The 13,771-nt window shown below is 45.4% G+C and overlaps 1 protein-coding gene across 2 annotated transcripts in view; it reads left to right on the top strand.

Moving 5' to 3' along the window:
• bcas3 (BCAS3 microtubule associated cell migration factor) overlaps positions 1-13,771 on the top strand; it is a 1,086,700-nt gene that overhangs the window by 134,389 nt on the left and 938,540 nt on the right. For both annotated transcript variants that reach the window (XM_059655421.1, XM_059655420.1), the window contains exon 7: positions 805-877. In XM_059655421.1, coding sequence (XP_059511404.1) covers positions 805-877 — 73 coding nt within the window. The remainder of the gene's footprint in view (positions 1-804; positions 878-13,771) is intronic.

The raw sequence follows: 13,771 nt of genomic DNA, 5'->3' as shown, positions 1-13,771 counted from the left end.
CAAGTGCTGGAAAAAGAGTTTAGAATAGATACGTGCCCGTTTTTTGACAATTGCAGATTCATTGGGCTGAAGGGCCTTTTTTGGTGCTGTAGGCCTATGATATGTTTAATGGCAAAACAGTGCATGTCAGTAGTTTATCCTCAGTAGAAATATTATTAATTCATCATTAATCCTTTAGCATCTCAATTAGCATAATGTTTCAATGTTTGTATACCTAAGTAGTAATTATAATCACAATTGGAACTATTCGTAACCCTTTTGGGAAAACAAGATAACAGACGTCGGAGGCTGCTTTAGCCACTAATTATTTAAAGCTGTTTTCTTGCAAGGTTAATATTCCTTCTACGTAAAATATTTTTTCATCCTGCAGCTGATTCTACAGCTCCAAAATACTTAACATATTTCCTTTTACCATCTTATACTTACTCAGCCCCCCTCAGCTAATTTTTTGTTTCATAGCTAGTTGTCATTTGATCTCCCTGCACTTTGGTCTCCACAAAAAAAAGCATAAACAAATGTTAAAACTGTGGTTCAGCATATAACCCACAGAAAAGAATGTCCTGTTTTCATTTTTGACTTTGGAAATATTTATATCATGATTTGATTACAGAGTTACAGTTGTAATTCCATTAACACACTTCCTGCCCCTAAACTGCATCTTTGTGTGACTAATGGACCAGAGTGGGTGGGTGGTGAGCTAAAAGAGAGAAAACTGGCAGACACTGAAGTGCTGACATATGTGTTGATGAAAGTCTCCTTTTTTGTTCTGAATTATTTTTTCTCTCTATGTGCTTTAATTCACAGGTCTTCACAAAATTGATAATTTTGCTGAGAAAAGGCCACTCCTTGGTGTGTGCAAAAGTACAGGATCAGCAGGGTGAGAGAAAACATATTTGGCAAAAATGTGAACCAGATGCAGCACGGTGGGGGTGGGGGCCCAGGACAGTGGGGGTGTGTTTGACAGAGTCAAGGGAATGTGTGAAAGGAATCTGCCTTTTCTAGCCATATTGTCTGCACTTTGGAGCACAAAATATGTGTGACATTGATCATGTAGACTGCTGGTGAGGCAGTCATGTTAAACTATCAGTCCTAGTGGTTAGTAAGATGTGCCAATGCCTGAAGCTTGATGCTGCATTACAACAGTTCAGATGAAAAAATGCTTGAGGTTTGTTGCAAGTGAAGCAAAACTTAGTATTTAATTTTATTTAATGCTCCTTTTGAGCTGATTTTACTGTTTTACACTTAATGCCAACACAACTATGTTGTATTATTTCCCAAATAACAAAAGGATGAGATGAGATGCTTAAGGAGTCACTGCATGTGCCAATTGGACTTGTCTGTATTCATTTGAGTAGTAAACTAAATCCCTTTTTATGTAATCCTCTTATTTCAAAATTAGCTTATTTCTTTACATTAAATGATATTCTATCAGGTCACTTGGACGTTTTCGCTCACTTTTCTAATGTAATTGAATGAACTCTACGATACGCTTGAAGCAAGGCTATGGTTGTACTTGAAAATTAATGAGTAATATCTTACCAAACTATGTTACATATTGACGAATTTAGCACTCTGTCTGACATGATCTTTTCATTCCACGAATCTAGGTATACAACATTACATTATAGCCAAACCAAAAACTACACATTGCTTTTGAGGGGTGTGCTGTATCAGCTATTTCTCAGCATAACATGGAAATGATGTCAAAAGTTCAGGTTTCAGAAGAATGAGGTGGATTGCCAAGGGCTTTCTGTGTAGTCTTCATTTCACTGTGTTGAATGTTCTACATTTTCTTGCAAATCTCAGTCCAGTTTGGGGTGAGGTACTGGAGATGGTGTTTAATTACTGCCTATAAAGGTTCAGATGTTTCCGCATGATCTTATAGTTCATAAAATGGTTAGCTTAGAAAATACCATTCATGGTTAATAAGATGTGAGGCTGGATGAACACAGCAGGCCAAGCAGCATCTCAGGAGCACAAAAGCTGACGTTTCGAGCCTACACCCTTCATCAGAGAGGGGGATTGGGGGAGGCAACTGGAATAAATAGGGAGAGAGGGGGAGGCGGACTGAAGATGGAGAGTAAAGAAGATAGGTGGAGAGAGTGTAGGTGGGGAGGTAGGGAGGGGATAGGTCAGTCCAGGGAAGACGGACAGGTCAAGGAGGTGGGATGAGGTTAGTAGGTAGCTGCGGGTGCGGCTTGGGGTGGGAGGAAGGGATGGGTGAGAGGAAGAACCGGTTAGGGAGGCAGAGACAGGTTGGACTGGTTTTGGGATGCAGTGGGTGGGGGGGAAGAGCTGGGCTGGTTGTGTGGTGCAGTGGGGGGAGGGGACGAACTGGGCTGGTTTAGGGATGCAGTAGGAGAAGGGGAGATTTTGAAACTGGTGAAGTCCACATTGATACCATATGGCTGCAGGGTTCCCAGGCGGAATATGAGTTGCTGTTCCTGCAACCTTCGGGTGGCATCATTGTGGCAGTGCAGGAGGCCCATGATGGACATGTCATCAAGAGAATGGGAGGGGGAGTGGAAATGGTTTGCGACTGGGAGGTGCAGTTGTTTGTTGCGAACTGAGCGGAGGTGTTCTGCAAAGCGGTCCCCAAGCCTCCGCTTGGTTTCCCCAATGTAGAGGAAGCCGCACCGGGTACAGTGGATGCAGTATACCACATTGGCAGATGTGCAGGTGAACCTCTGCTTAATGTGGAATGTCATCTTGGGGCCTGGGATGGGGGTGAGGGAGGATGTGTGGGGACAAGTGTAGCATTTCCTGCGGTTGCAGGGGAAGGTGCCGGGTGTGGTGGGGTTGGAGGGCAGTGTGGAGCGAACAAGGGAGTCACGGAGAGAGTGGTCTCTCCGGAAAGCGGACAGGGGAGGGGATGGAAAAATGTCTTGGGTGGTGGGGTCGGATTGTAAATGGCGGAAGTGTCGGAGGATAATGCGTTGTATCCGGAGGTTGGTAGGGTGGTGTGTGAGAACGAGGGAGATCCTCTTGGGGCGGTTGTGGCGGGGGCGGGGTGTGAGGGATGTGTTGCGGGAAATGCGGGAGACGCGGTCAAGGGCGTCTTCGATCACCGTGGGGGGAAAGTTGCGGTCCTTAAAGAACTTGGACATCTGGGATGTGCGGGAGTGGAATGTCTTATCGTGGGAGCAGATGCGGCAGAGGCGGAGGAATTGGGAATAGGGGATGGAATGTTTGCAGGAGGGTGGGTGGGAGGAGGTGTATTCTAGGTAGCTGTGGGAGTCGGTGGGCTTGAAATGGACATCAGTCACAAGCTGGTTGCCTGAGATGGAGACTGAGAGGTCCAGGAAGGTGAGGGATGTGCTGGAGATGGCCCAGGTGAACTGAAGGTTGGGGTGGAAGGTGTTGGTGAAGTGGATGAACTGTTCGAGATCCTCTGGGGAGCAAGAGGCGGCGCCGATACAGTCATCAATGTACCGGAGGAAGAGGTGGGGTTTGGGGCCTGTGTAGGTGCGGAAGAGGGACTGTTCCACGTAACCTACAAAGAGGCAGGCATAGCTGGGGCCCATGCGGGTGCCAGGCAACCAGCTTGTAACTGATGTCCATTTCAAGCCCACCGACTCCCACATCTACCTAGAATACACCTCCTCCCACCCACCCTCCTGCAAAAATTCCATCCCCTATTCCCAATTCCTCCGCCTCCACCGCATCTGCTCCCACGATAAGACATTCCACTCCCGCACATCCCAGATGTCCAAGTTCTTTAAGGACCGCAACTTTCCCCCCACAGTGATCGAGAACGCCCTTGACCGCGTCTCCCGAGTTTCCCGCAACACATCCCTCACACCCTGCCCCCGCCACAACCGTCCCAAGAGGATCCCCCTTGTTCTCACACACCACCCTACCAACCTCCAGATACAACGCATTATCCTCCGACACTTCTGCCATTTACAATCCGACCCCACCACCCAAGACATTTTTCAATCCCCTCCCCTGTCAGCTTTCCGGAGAGACCACTCTCTCCGTGACTCCCTTGTTCGCTCCACACTGCCCTCCAACCCCACCACACCCGGCACCTTCCCCTGCAACCGCAGGAAATGCTACACCTGTCCCCACACCTCCTACCTCACCCCCATCCCAGGCCCCAAGATGACATTCCACATTAAGCAGAGGTTCACCTGCACATCTGCCAATGTAGTATACTGCATCCACTGTACCCGGTGCGGCTTCCTCTACATTGGGGAAACCAAGCGGAGGCTTGGGGACCGCTTTGCAGAACACCTCCGCTCAGTTCGCAACAAACAACTGCACCTCCCAGTCGCAAACCATTTCCACTCCCCCTCCCATTCTCTTGATGACATGTCCATCATGGGCCTCCTGCACTGCCACAATGATGCCACCCGAAGGTTGCAGGAACAGCAACTCATATTCCGCCTGGGAACCCTGCAGCCATATGGTATCAATGTGGACTTCACCAGTTTCAAAATCTCCCCTTCCCCCACTGCATCCCTAAACCAGCCCAGCTCTTCCCCCCCACCCACTGCATCCCAAAACCAGTCCAACCTGTCTCTGCCTCCCTAACCGGTTCTTCCTCTCACCCATCCCTTCCTCCCACCCCAAGCCGCACCCCCAGCTACCTACTCACCTCATCCCACCTCCTTGACCTGTCCGTCTTCCCTGGACTGACCTATCCCCTCCCTACCTCCCCACCTACACTCTCTCCACCTATCTTCTTTACTCTCCATCTTCGGTCCGCCTCCCCCTCTCTCCCTATTTATTCCAGTTCCCTCCCCCCATCCCCCTCTCTGATGAAGGGTCTAGGCCCGAAACGTCAGCTTTTGTGCTCCTGAGATGCTGCTTGGCCGGCTGTGTTCATCCAGCCTCTCATCTTATTATCTTGGAATCTCCAGCATCTGCAGTTCCCATTATCTCTGATACCATTCATGGTTAGTTGGGTGGTGAGAAACACTGCATATTTCCACTGAAAACTCTACTTTGTTCTAGTGAATATGGGTCCGTAGCCCAGCAGTAATCTTAATTCAAATGTAATTCACAAGATTTTGAGAGTGTTATATTCAAAATGAAAGAATTTTGATAGTGTAAGTTTTTGTAAACAAAGACATTTGATCTGTAACAGAGACTGGTTCTGCAGGATTCTGTTTCTTAGTTGTTTCAGCATTGCCATTTGCCTTGCTACATATTATTAGACTGGACTGAATCGAAGTAATTTACAATTGATTTAATTCTTTCGTAAGCACATGCTAAATGTTGATGTCTCTGCTCCATTCACGCATTTTCTGAGACACCAGTTTGGAAAACATCCCAGCAGTCAACATTGTAAATTGGGAAACAAGATAAGCAATCTATTTTGGAAACTTCTTCAATTTAGAACACTTTTCTCTCAAAGAAAATAAACTGCTGTCTCCATTGCTATTTACCATTGGCCAAAGTAATCAACAGCAAAACCTATGTAAATTGATAGGAATCCTTCTTAACAGGAAACTGTTATCCACGAAGACTTATTCAAAAGGTGTTCAAATGCATGATTTTTACATCTGAACTTGTGGCTTTTAGCACTGAAAGAAGTTAAAGAGATGGCAGTATCAGAAGAATATTTCTAATCTCATGTGAGTATATTTCAAGATGCAAAAACATTAAAGTTTCAATAGATGACTCACTTTTCTACATTGAAGCATTGGTCCTGTAAAGAACTGTGACTTAGCAGGACTAGCACAGCATTTTTGTTCGGACCTTTAAGAATCACTGAGTCATGTATGAGCAGCAGGGTTCATTGGTGGGTTTAAATCAATGCTGAGGACAGATTCCAGATGCTTCCTCATAGGCAGACTGTAAGGAGAGTCATCACTATTTCATTTGCACACTTCCAAGTTGCCAATTCTGAGCAACATTGTCAGAAGTTCTTGCTACCTGGGCCTGAGGAAGAGGACAGACAATAGAAGAAGAACGTCAAGGCTTTGCCGAGTATAGTCAGAAGATTTACAGAGATATATCAGGGAAGATGGAGTTCAGTCATGTAGAGAGATTGGAAAAGGTTTGATTGTTCTCCGTTGAATAAAGAAGGAAAGGAGGAGGCATAATGCATGTAAACCAACATGGAAATCTTGATAGAAAAAGTGGGGAGAAGATTTACGGGATCATATCAGGGAAGATGGTGTTCAGTCATGTAGAGATATTGGAGAGGGTCTGGTTGTTCTTTTAATAAAGGAGGGAAGGAGGAGGCATAATATATGTAAAACCGACATGGAAATCTTGATAGAAAATGCAGGGAGAAATTGTTTTTTTTGGCAAGTGAGTCATTGACCAGAGATTTGCAACAATTTGCAGAAAAGCTAAAGGGCGAATGAGGAAAATTTTGTTAATATCTTGAAAGTGCTGCCCAGATGTTTGGCAGAATCAGATACCATGGTGACTTTTGACAGCTAATTGAATATATACTTTCTTCAAGGCAAATAAGCCGTGAAGTGGATGGAATTGGAAAGAGTTGGCACAAGCACAACAGGCCAAATAGCCTCCTTCCATGTAGTAATATTCTATGGTTCTTTATCTAGCACATTACAGCCACGTGCTCTAGAAAAATGGCTATGCAAACGTAACTGGTTTGCCCATGTTCTTGAGGGAAGTGAAACCCATGATTCTTCTTTTCTGATGAAGGGTCTAGTCCCGAAACATCAGCTTTTGTGCTCCTAAGATGCTGCTTGGCCTGCAGTGTTCATCCAGGCCCACACTTTGTTATCCCGGATTCTCCAGCATCTGCAGTTCCCATTATCTCTCTCTATTCTCAACTCGTTGACTTATACATGCCTCTAGTCAGACAATATATGATCGTCTTTCAAAAAGACAAGCAAAATAATCCATTGAATAGAACTGTTGCAAAGTAAAGCAAGATGAAATTTATAGGCCAACCCTATAGACAATGACCCAAACAATAGTTCAGGACAAAACTCAGGACGCCCTTCCCACGTAACCCCTTCACGAATACTTACATTTGATTAAGTTGTAAGTGTTGCCACAGAACTAATTTGGATATGTATCTATGAGCTAAAAGTAAGGCACAGGAAAAGATGCATACTTATGTGGTTTGGAGACAGTAAGGAGTGCAGATGCTGGAAGCCAGAGTCAGATAGATGTGAACCTGGAAAAGCCCAGCAGTCTAGACAGCATCCAAGGAGCAGGAAAGACAGTGTTTCAGGCCAAAACCCTTTGTCAGGACTGGGGAGCAGGAGGGGAGACCAGAAGTAAATAGAGGGAGGGACTGGGGTGGGGGAAGGGTAGGTAGGATGGTGATAGTTGGATGCAGGTAGGCAGTTACTGTGATTGGTCAGTGGGAAGGGTGGAGTGGATAGTTGAGTAGGAAGTTGGACAGGTTAGGTCAGGTTATGGAGGCGAGGAGGAGGAGGAAGGCTGGATATGGGATAAGGTTGGGAGTTGGAGGGATTTTGAACCTGGTGAAGTCAATATTGAGGCCATTGTGCTGTAAGCTCCTAAGGCAAAATATCAGATGTTGTTCCTCCAGTTTACGTTTGGCCTCATTCTAACAGTGGAGGAGGCCAAGGATGGACCTGTCACCAGCAGAATGGGAGGGGGAAATTAAAATAGATGGCAACTGGAATGTTAATGTGTGCAGAGCGCAGATGTTTCATGAACCAGTTCCCGAGTCTGCGTTTGGTCTCCGTGATACAGAGGAGACAAAATTGGTAACAGTGGATACAATAGTTCAGATTGGATGAAGTGCTGGAGTATCTCTGCTGGATGTGGAAGGATTGTTTGGAGCTTTGGATGGAGGTGAGACAGGAGGTGTAGGGTCATGGGTTGGACCTCATGCTGTTGCAGGGGATGGTATTGGGTGTGGAGATAAGTTGCTGGGGAGTCAAGAGCTGAAAAGGGAGTCATGGAATGAATGGTCCCTGGGAAAAGCGAACAGGGCTGGTGAAGGAAATATCTTTTTGGTGGTGGGCCCTGTTGATAGGTGGTGGAAATTCTGGAAGATGATGCATTGGATTTGAAGGTTTGTGGGGGTGGTATGTGGGGACTAAGAGGACTGTATCCTTATTGGCAGGGAGATAGTTTGAGGGCAGAAAAGTGTGAAATGGAGGCCAAATGGTCAGTCCTCAGCAAAGAGCTCACCTTCATTCCCTTGAGCCCACACGTTGATGAATTTGGTGCACATTGTCAAGCTCTTTTCCCTCTGCCTCTGCACCTATTTCTTTGAATGGGAATCAGACTCACTCTGCAATGATCCCTTTTCCCTGCCTCCAGCTAACTTCATCCTCCTGGACAACACCCCCTCCCCTCCATGCCTCCAACACTCCCTCGACCTCTTCATCTCAAATTACTGCCGTGACATCAGTCACTTGGATCTCTCCATCCCTCTCACTTACTCCCCATTGGAACCCGCAGCTCTCTGCTCCTTTTGCTCCAACCCCAACCTCACCATTAAACCCGCTGATCAGGGGGGTGCAGTTGTAGTATGACAAACTGAACTCTACATCGCTGAGGCCAGGTGCCATCTCTCTGACACTTCCTTGATCATGACCTCACCTCTGATCACAAAGCCGTCATCTCCCTGATCATGAACAGCCTCGTTACTTCAGGATATCTCCCATCCACAGCCTCCAACCTGGTAGTTCCACAGCTCTGCACTGCCACCTTATATCGCCTTCCCAAAATCCATAAACCTGATTGCCCCATTCGACTCATTGTCTCTGCCTGCTCCAGTCCTACCAAGTTCATCTGCTCCTACCTCGACTCCATTCTTTCCCCTTTGGTTCAGGAACTTCCTGCTTACATTAGTGACACAGCCCACGCCCTCCACCTTTTCCAAAACTTTCAATTCCCTCGCCCCCAACACCTCATCTTCATCATGGATGTTCAATCCTTGTACAGCTGTATCCTCCACAAGGATGGCCTAAAAACCCTCAGCTGCTTTCTCTCCTATAGACTCAACCAGACCCCCTTCACTGACACTCTCATATGCTTGGCAGAATTGGCCCTCACCCTCAATAATTTTTCCTTTGATTCTTCCCACTTCCTACAAACTAAAGGGATGGCCATGGACACCCCGCATGGGCCTGAGTCGTGCCTGCCTCTTTGTAGGATTCATGGAACAGTCAGTCCCTCTTCACAGCTACATTGGCACCATCCCTCACTGTTTTCTCCACTACATTGATGACTGTATTCGTGCTGCCTTGTGCTCCCATGAGGAGCTTGAGCCGTAGATCAACTTCACCAACACCTTCCATCGTGCCCTCAAATTCACCTGGGCCATTTCTGACAACTCCCTCCCCTTCCTGGACCTCTCCATCTCCAGAAACTGACTCACCACTGATCCATTTCAAACCCACTGACTCCCACAGCTACCTCCTCTACACCTCCTCTCACACACCCTTCTGTAAAAATGCTGCCCCATACTCTCAATTTCTCCACCTCCACTGCATCTGCTCCCAGGATGAGGCATTTTACTCCTGGATATCCCAATATCTTCCTACTTTAGGTGATCCCAGTTTCCCCTCCTCTATAATGAAGGATGCTCTCATCTGCATTTCCTCCATTTCCCACAGTTCTGCCCTCAAACTGCCTCCTACCACCAACAATAAATATAGAGGCCCACGTACCACCTCACCAACCTCAGAATCCAACGTATCATCCTCTGACATTTCTGTCACCTACAATCGGACGCCACCACCAAAAAGATACTTTCTTCCCCAGCCCTGTCTGCACTCCGTAGGGACCATTCATTTCGCATCTCCTTCGTCAGCTCTATACTCCCCACCAACTTCTCCACCTCACCCGGCACCTTTCCCTGCAACAGCAAGAGATGCAACACCTGCTCCTACATGTCCCCTCTCACCTCCATTCAAGGCCCAAAATAATCTTTCCAGATTCAGAAGAGATTCACCAGCACCTCATCCAACCTGATCTGTTGTATCCGTTGTTTCCGATGTTGTATCCTCTATATCAGGGAGACTAAATGCAGACTTGAGGACCAGCGGAGCATCTGCACTCTGCACGCATCAACCAACTCGATCTTCCTGTTGCCTTCCATTTTAATTCCCCCTCCCACTCCCCTGGTGACATGTCCATCCTTGGCTCCTCCACTATCAGGATGAGACCAAATGTAAACTGGAGGAACAACACCTGATAATACATCTTATGAGCTGACAGCCCAATGGCCTCAATACTGACTTCACCAGCTTCAAAATCCCTCCACCCCCAACCTTATCCCATGCCCAGCCCTCCCTTTCCTCCTCGCCTCCCCGACCTAACCTGTCCACCTTCCTACTCACATATCCACTCCACCCTTCCTACTGACCAATCATAATAACTGCCTACATACATCCACCTATCACCATCCCACCTACCCTTCTCCTAGCCCCACCCACCTCCCTCTAGGTACTTCTGGGCTCCCCAGTCCATACGAAGGGATTTGGCCTGATAAACTGTCTTTCCTGCTCCTTGGATGCTGTCTGACCTGCTGTGCTTTTCCAGCTTCACATCTATTCACCATGTTTATGTGGTGCCTTTTATGATCTCATGATGTCCCAAAATGTTTCACAACCAGCAAGGTACTTTTGAAAGGTTGGCACTGTTGTAATTTGGGAAGTGTGGCAGCTAATGAGCAAGCTTCTATGAATAGTGATGAAATAAATTATTAGTTCACCTACTTCGATGGTTATTTTAAGAGCAATATTGGTCTAGATGCCATTGGAACTCCCAGGTGTTCTTCTGATAGTGCCATTGCATCTTTTATATTAATCCTTGGTTTAAAAACTCAGCTGCGACAATGCAGCATTACGTTATTAATTGCACAGTCGAGAGGGGAAAGTAACCGCTCAAAACATCAAGAATTGTTCAAACATGTTTGTCTCAAAGCAGCCTGGTAAAATTGGGTCAAAAGAAATCTCTGCTGTGACTAGAATCATGGATGACATATTGGATGATAATTATGATTGTCAGAGGCCAATGTTTTAGAAAATTATTTCTTTGCTGTTTTTGGTATCTTGTTATGTTCAAATTGGCGACCACATTTCTTACATTATAGCAAGTGGCTATGCTTCAAAAGAACTTGATTGACGATAAATGCTATTTTTGTTTGGGGGGGAGATCATCTTGAAATTGTTAAAGATGCTATCGAAATATATGTCTCTATTTTTATCTGGGCTTTCAGCTGATAACTGAAGGCAATATTTGTATGACATAAATGTTTATTAGTGACCATTTCCAACAAAAAGCTGATTCATGCTGTGCTACAAGTGTACATAGAATATATAGAAGGCATGGTTATTAAATTTGCGGATGACACCAAAATTGGTGGTATAGTGGACAGTGAAGAATGTTATCTAAGATTATAAAGAGCTCTTGATCAATTGGCAGAGGTGTGGCAGATGGAGTTTAATTTGGATAAATGTATTGCATTTTGGTAAAACAAACAGGGGCAAGACTTATACAATTAAATTAGGGCCTTGGGTAATATTATAGAACAGAGAGATCTAGGGGCTAAGGAATATAATTCTTTGAAGTTTGCGCCACATGTAGATAGGGTGGTTAAGAAAGCATTTAACATACTTACCTTCATTCCTTAAACCTTTGAGTACAGGAGTTGGGACATTATGTTGAGATTGTACAAGATGTTGATGAGGCCTGTTCTGGAGTACTGTGTCTGGTTCTGGTCACCCTGTTACAGGATGGATATTATTAAGCTGGAGAGGGTTCAGAAGACATTTACAAGGATGTTGCTGGGAGTGGAGGGTTTGAACGATAAGGAGAGCCTGGATAGGTTGGCACCATTTTCACTACAGTGTAGGAGGTTGAAATCATGAGGGGTATTGATTAGGTGAATGGCAGGTGTCTTTTCCCTAGGTGGGGGATTCCAAAACTAAGGACCATATTTTTAAGATGAGAAGTAAAAGATTAGAAAAAGGACATGAGGGTTAACATTTTTACGCAGAGAGTGGTTTGTGTGTGGAATGAATTTCCAGAGCAAGTAGTGGATACGGTATAGTTAAAATGTTTGAAAGATGTTTAGGTGAGTATCTGAATAAGAAATGTTTGGAGGGATATGGGCCAAGTGCAGGTAGGTGGGACTAGTTTAGTTTGGGATTATTGTCAGCATGGACTGGTTGGACTGAAGGATTTGTTTCAGTGCTGTATGCCTTAATGACTCCATGTAGGGCAGAGGGTGGTTATATTTTGAAAAAAACCTTACTTTAAAGCGTTCATCATGTAGCAGATTCAAGTCAGGAGTGTAATGAAATATCCACAATTGCCTGAATGGGTGCAGCAACACAGCAGTCAGTTAGATCAACATTTTGCATAATTTTCTCACTCCCTCTGCTTAATATTCACTTTCTTCACCACTGACATACTATGGCAACAGTATGAACTCTATGGGGTAAACCATTTCTTCTCATCCCAAAGATACTTTGTATCTTTGGGATGAGAAGAAATTATACATGCACAGTAAGGAGGCGTGCAGCTGTTGAACTGGCCTGTCTGTGTGGATATGTTCCCACATTAGCATGGGTTTTAAAATAAATTCTTTTTGAATTTTTTTTAGTTAAGCTACTGATGTAAGCCTTCACAATATGTTATAAGAAGAAATGGATAAGCTTCTTGTTAAAAGGGACGATTCCTCTGCTAACTCAGTTGATGAAATATCTGAACCTAAAGAAAAAATGCAAGAACTCTTAAGAAACAGGACAATGAAAGCTTTCTGCCTTTTTTTTAAATGCATTTGTGGGAGCTGGGCTTTGCTGCCTAGCCAACATTTATGGCCCATCCCTAGTTGCCATTGAGAAGGTGGTGATGAGATGCCTTCTCATCTGCACTGTGCCTGCTATGTGTTGAGCCACAATTCCATTGGCGAGGTAATTCCAGGATTTTGACCCAGTGACAGTGAAGGACCAGCGATATATTTCCAAGTCAAGATGGTGAGTGACTTGGAGGGGATCTTCAATGTGGTGGTGTTCCATGTTTCAGCTACGCTTGTCCTTTGAGATGGAAGTGGTCATGACTTTGGAAGGTGCTGTCTGAGAATCTCTGACAAGTTTCTGTACCGCATCTTGTAGATAGTACACACTATTACTACTGAGTACTGGTGCTGGAAGGAGTGGGTGCTTACAGATGTGGTACCAATCAAGCGAGCTGTTTTCTCCTGAGTGGTGTGAGCTTCTTGAGAATTGTTGGAGCTGCACTCATTGAGGTAAGTGGGGTTTATTCCATCACAGTCCTGACTTGTGCTTCGTGGATGATTTGGGGAGTCAGGAGATAGCTACTTAGCACAGTCAGTGTTAACCCCCAGGATGTTGAAAGCGAGGGACTCAGTGATGACAACGTCATTGAATGTCAAGGGATGGTGGTTACATTATTTGTTATTGGTGACAGTCATGGCGTGGCATTTGCTTGCCATTTGAATATGGACTGCTTCGTTATCTGAGGCGTCCAAATAGTGCTGAACATTGTGCCAATCTTCGGGGAATATTCCCACTTCTGATGTTCTGATGAGGGAAGGTCATTGATGAAGCAGCAGAAGATGGTTGAGTCTAGGACACTACCTTAAAGAACTCCTGCAGAGATATCCTGAAGCTGAGTTGACTGACTTCCAAAAAGCACAACCATTTTTCTATGTGCCAGGTATGACTCCAACCACCAGAGAGTTTGCCCCCAATATCCATTGATTCCAGTTTTGCAAGGGCTTCTTGATGCCACACTTGGTTGAATATAGCCTTGATGTCAAAGGCTGTCACTCTCACCTCACTTCTGGAATCCAGCTCTTTTGTCCATGTTTGAACCAAGGCTG

Source organism: Stegostoma tigrinum, chromosome 27, assembly GCF_030684315.1.
Source record: "Stegostoma tigrinum isolate sSteTig4 chromosome 27, sSteTig4.hap1, whole genome shotgun sequence".
In the NCBI taxonomy this organism is placed as follows: Eukaryota; Metazoa; Chordata; class Chondrichthyes; order Orectolobiformes; family Stegostomatidae; genus Stegostoma; species Stegostoma tigrinum.
Note: the sequence above shows the minus strand (reverse complement) of the source record. Positions and strands in the feature narration are given on the sequence as shown.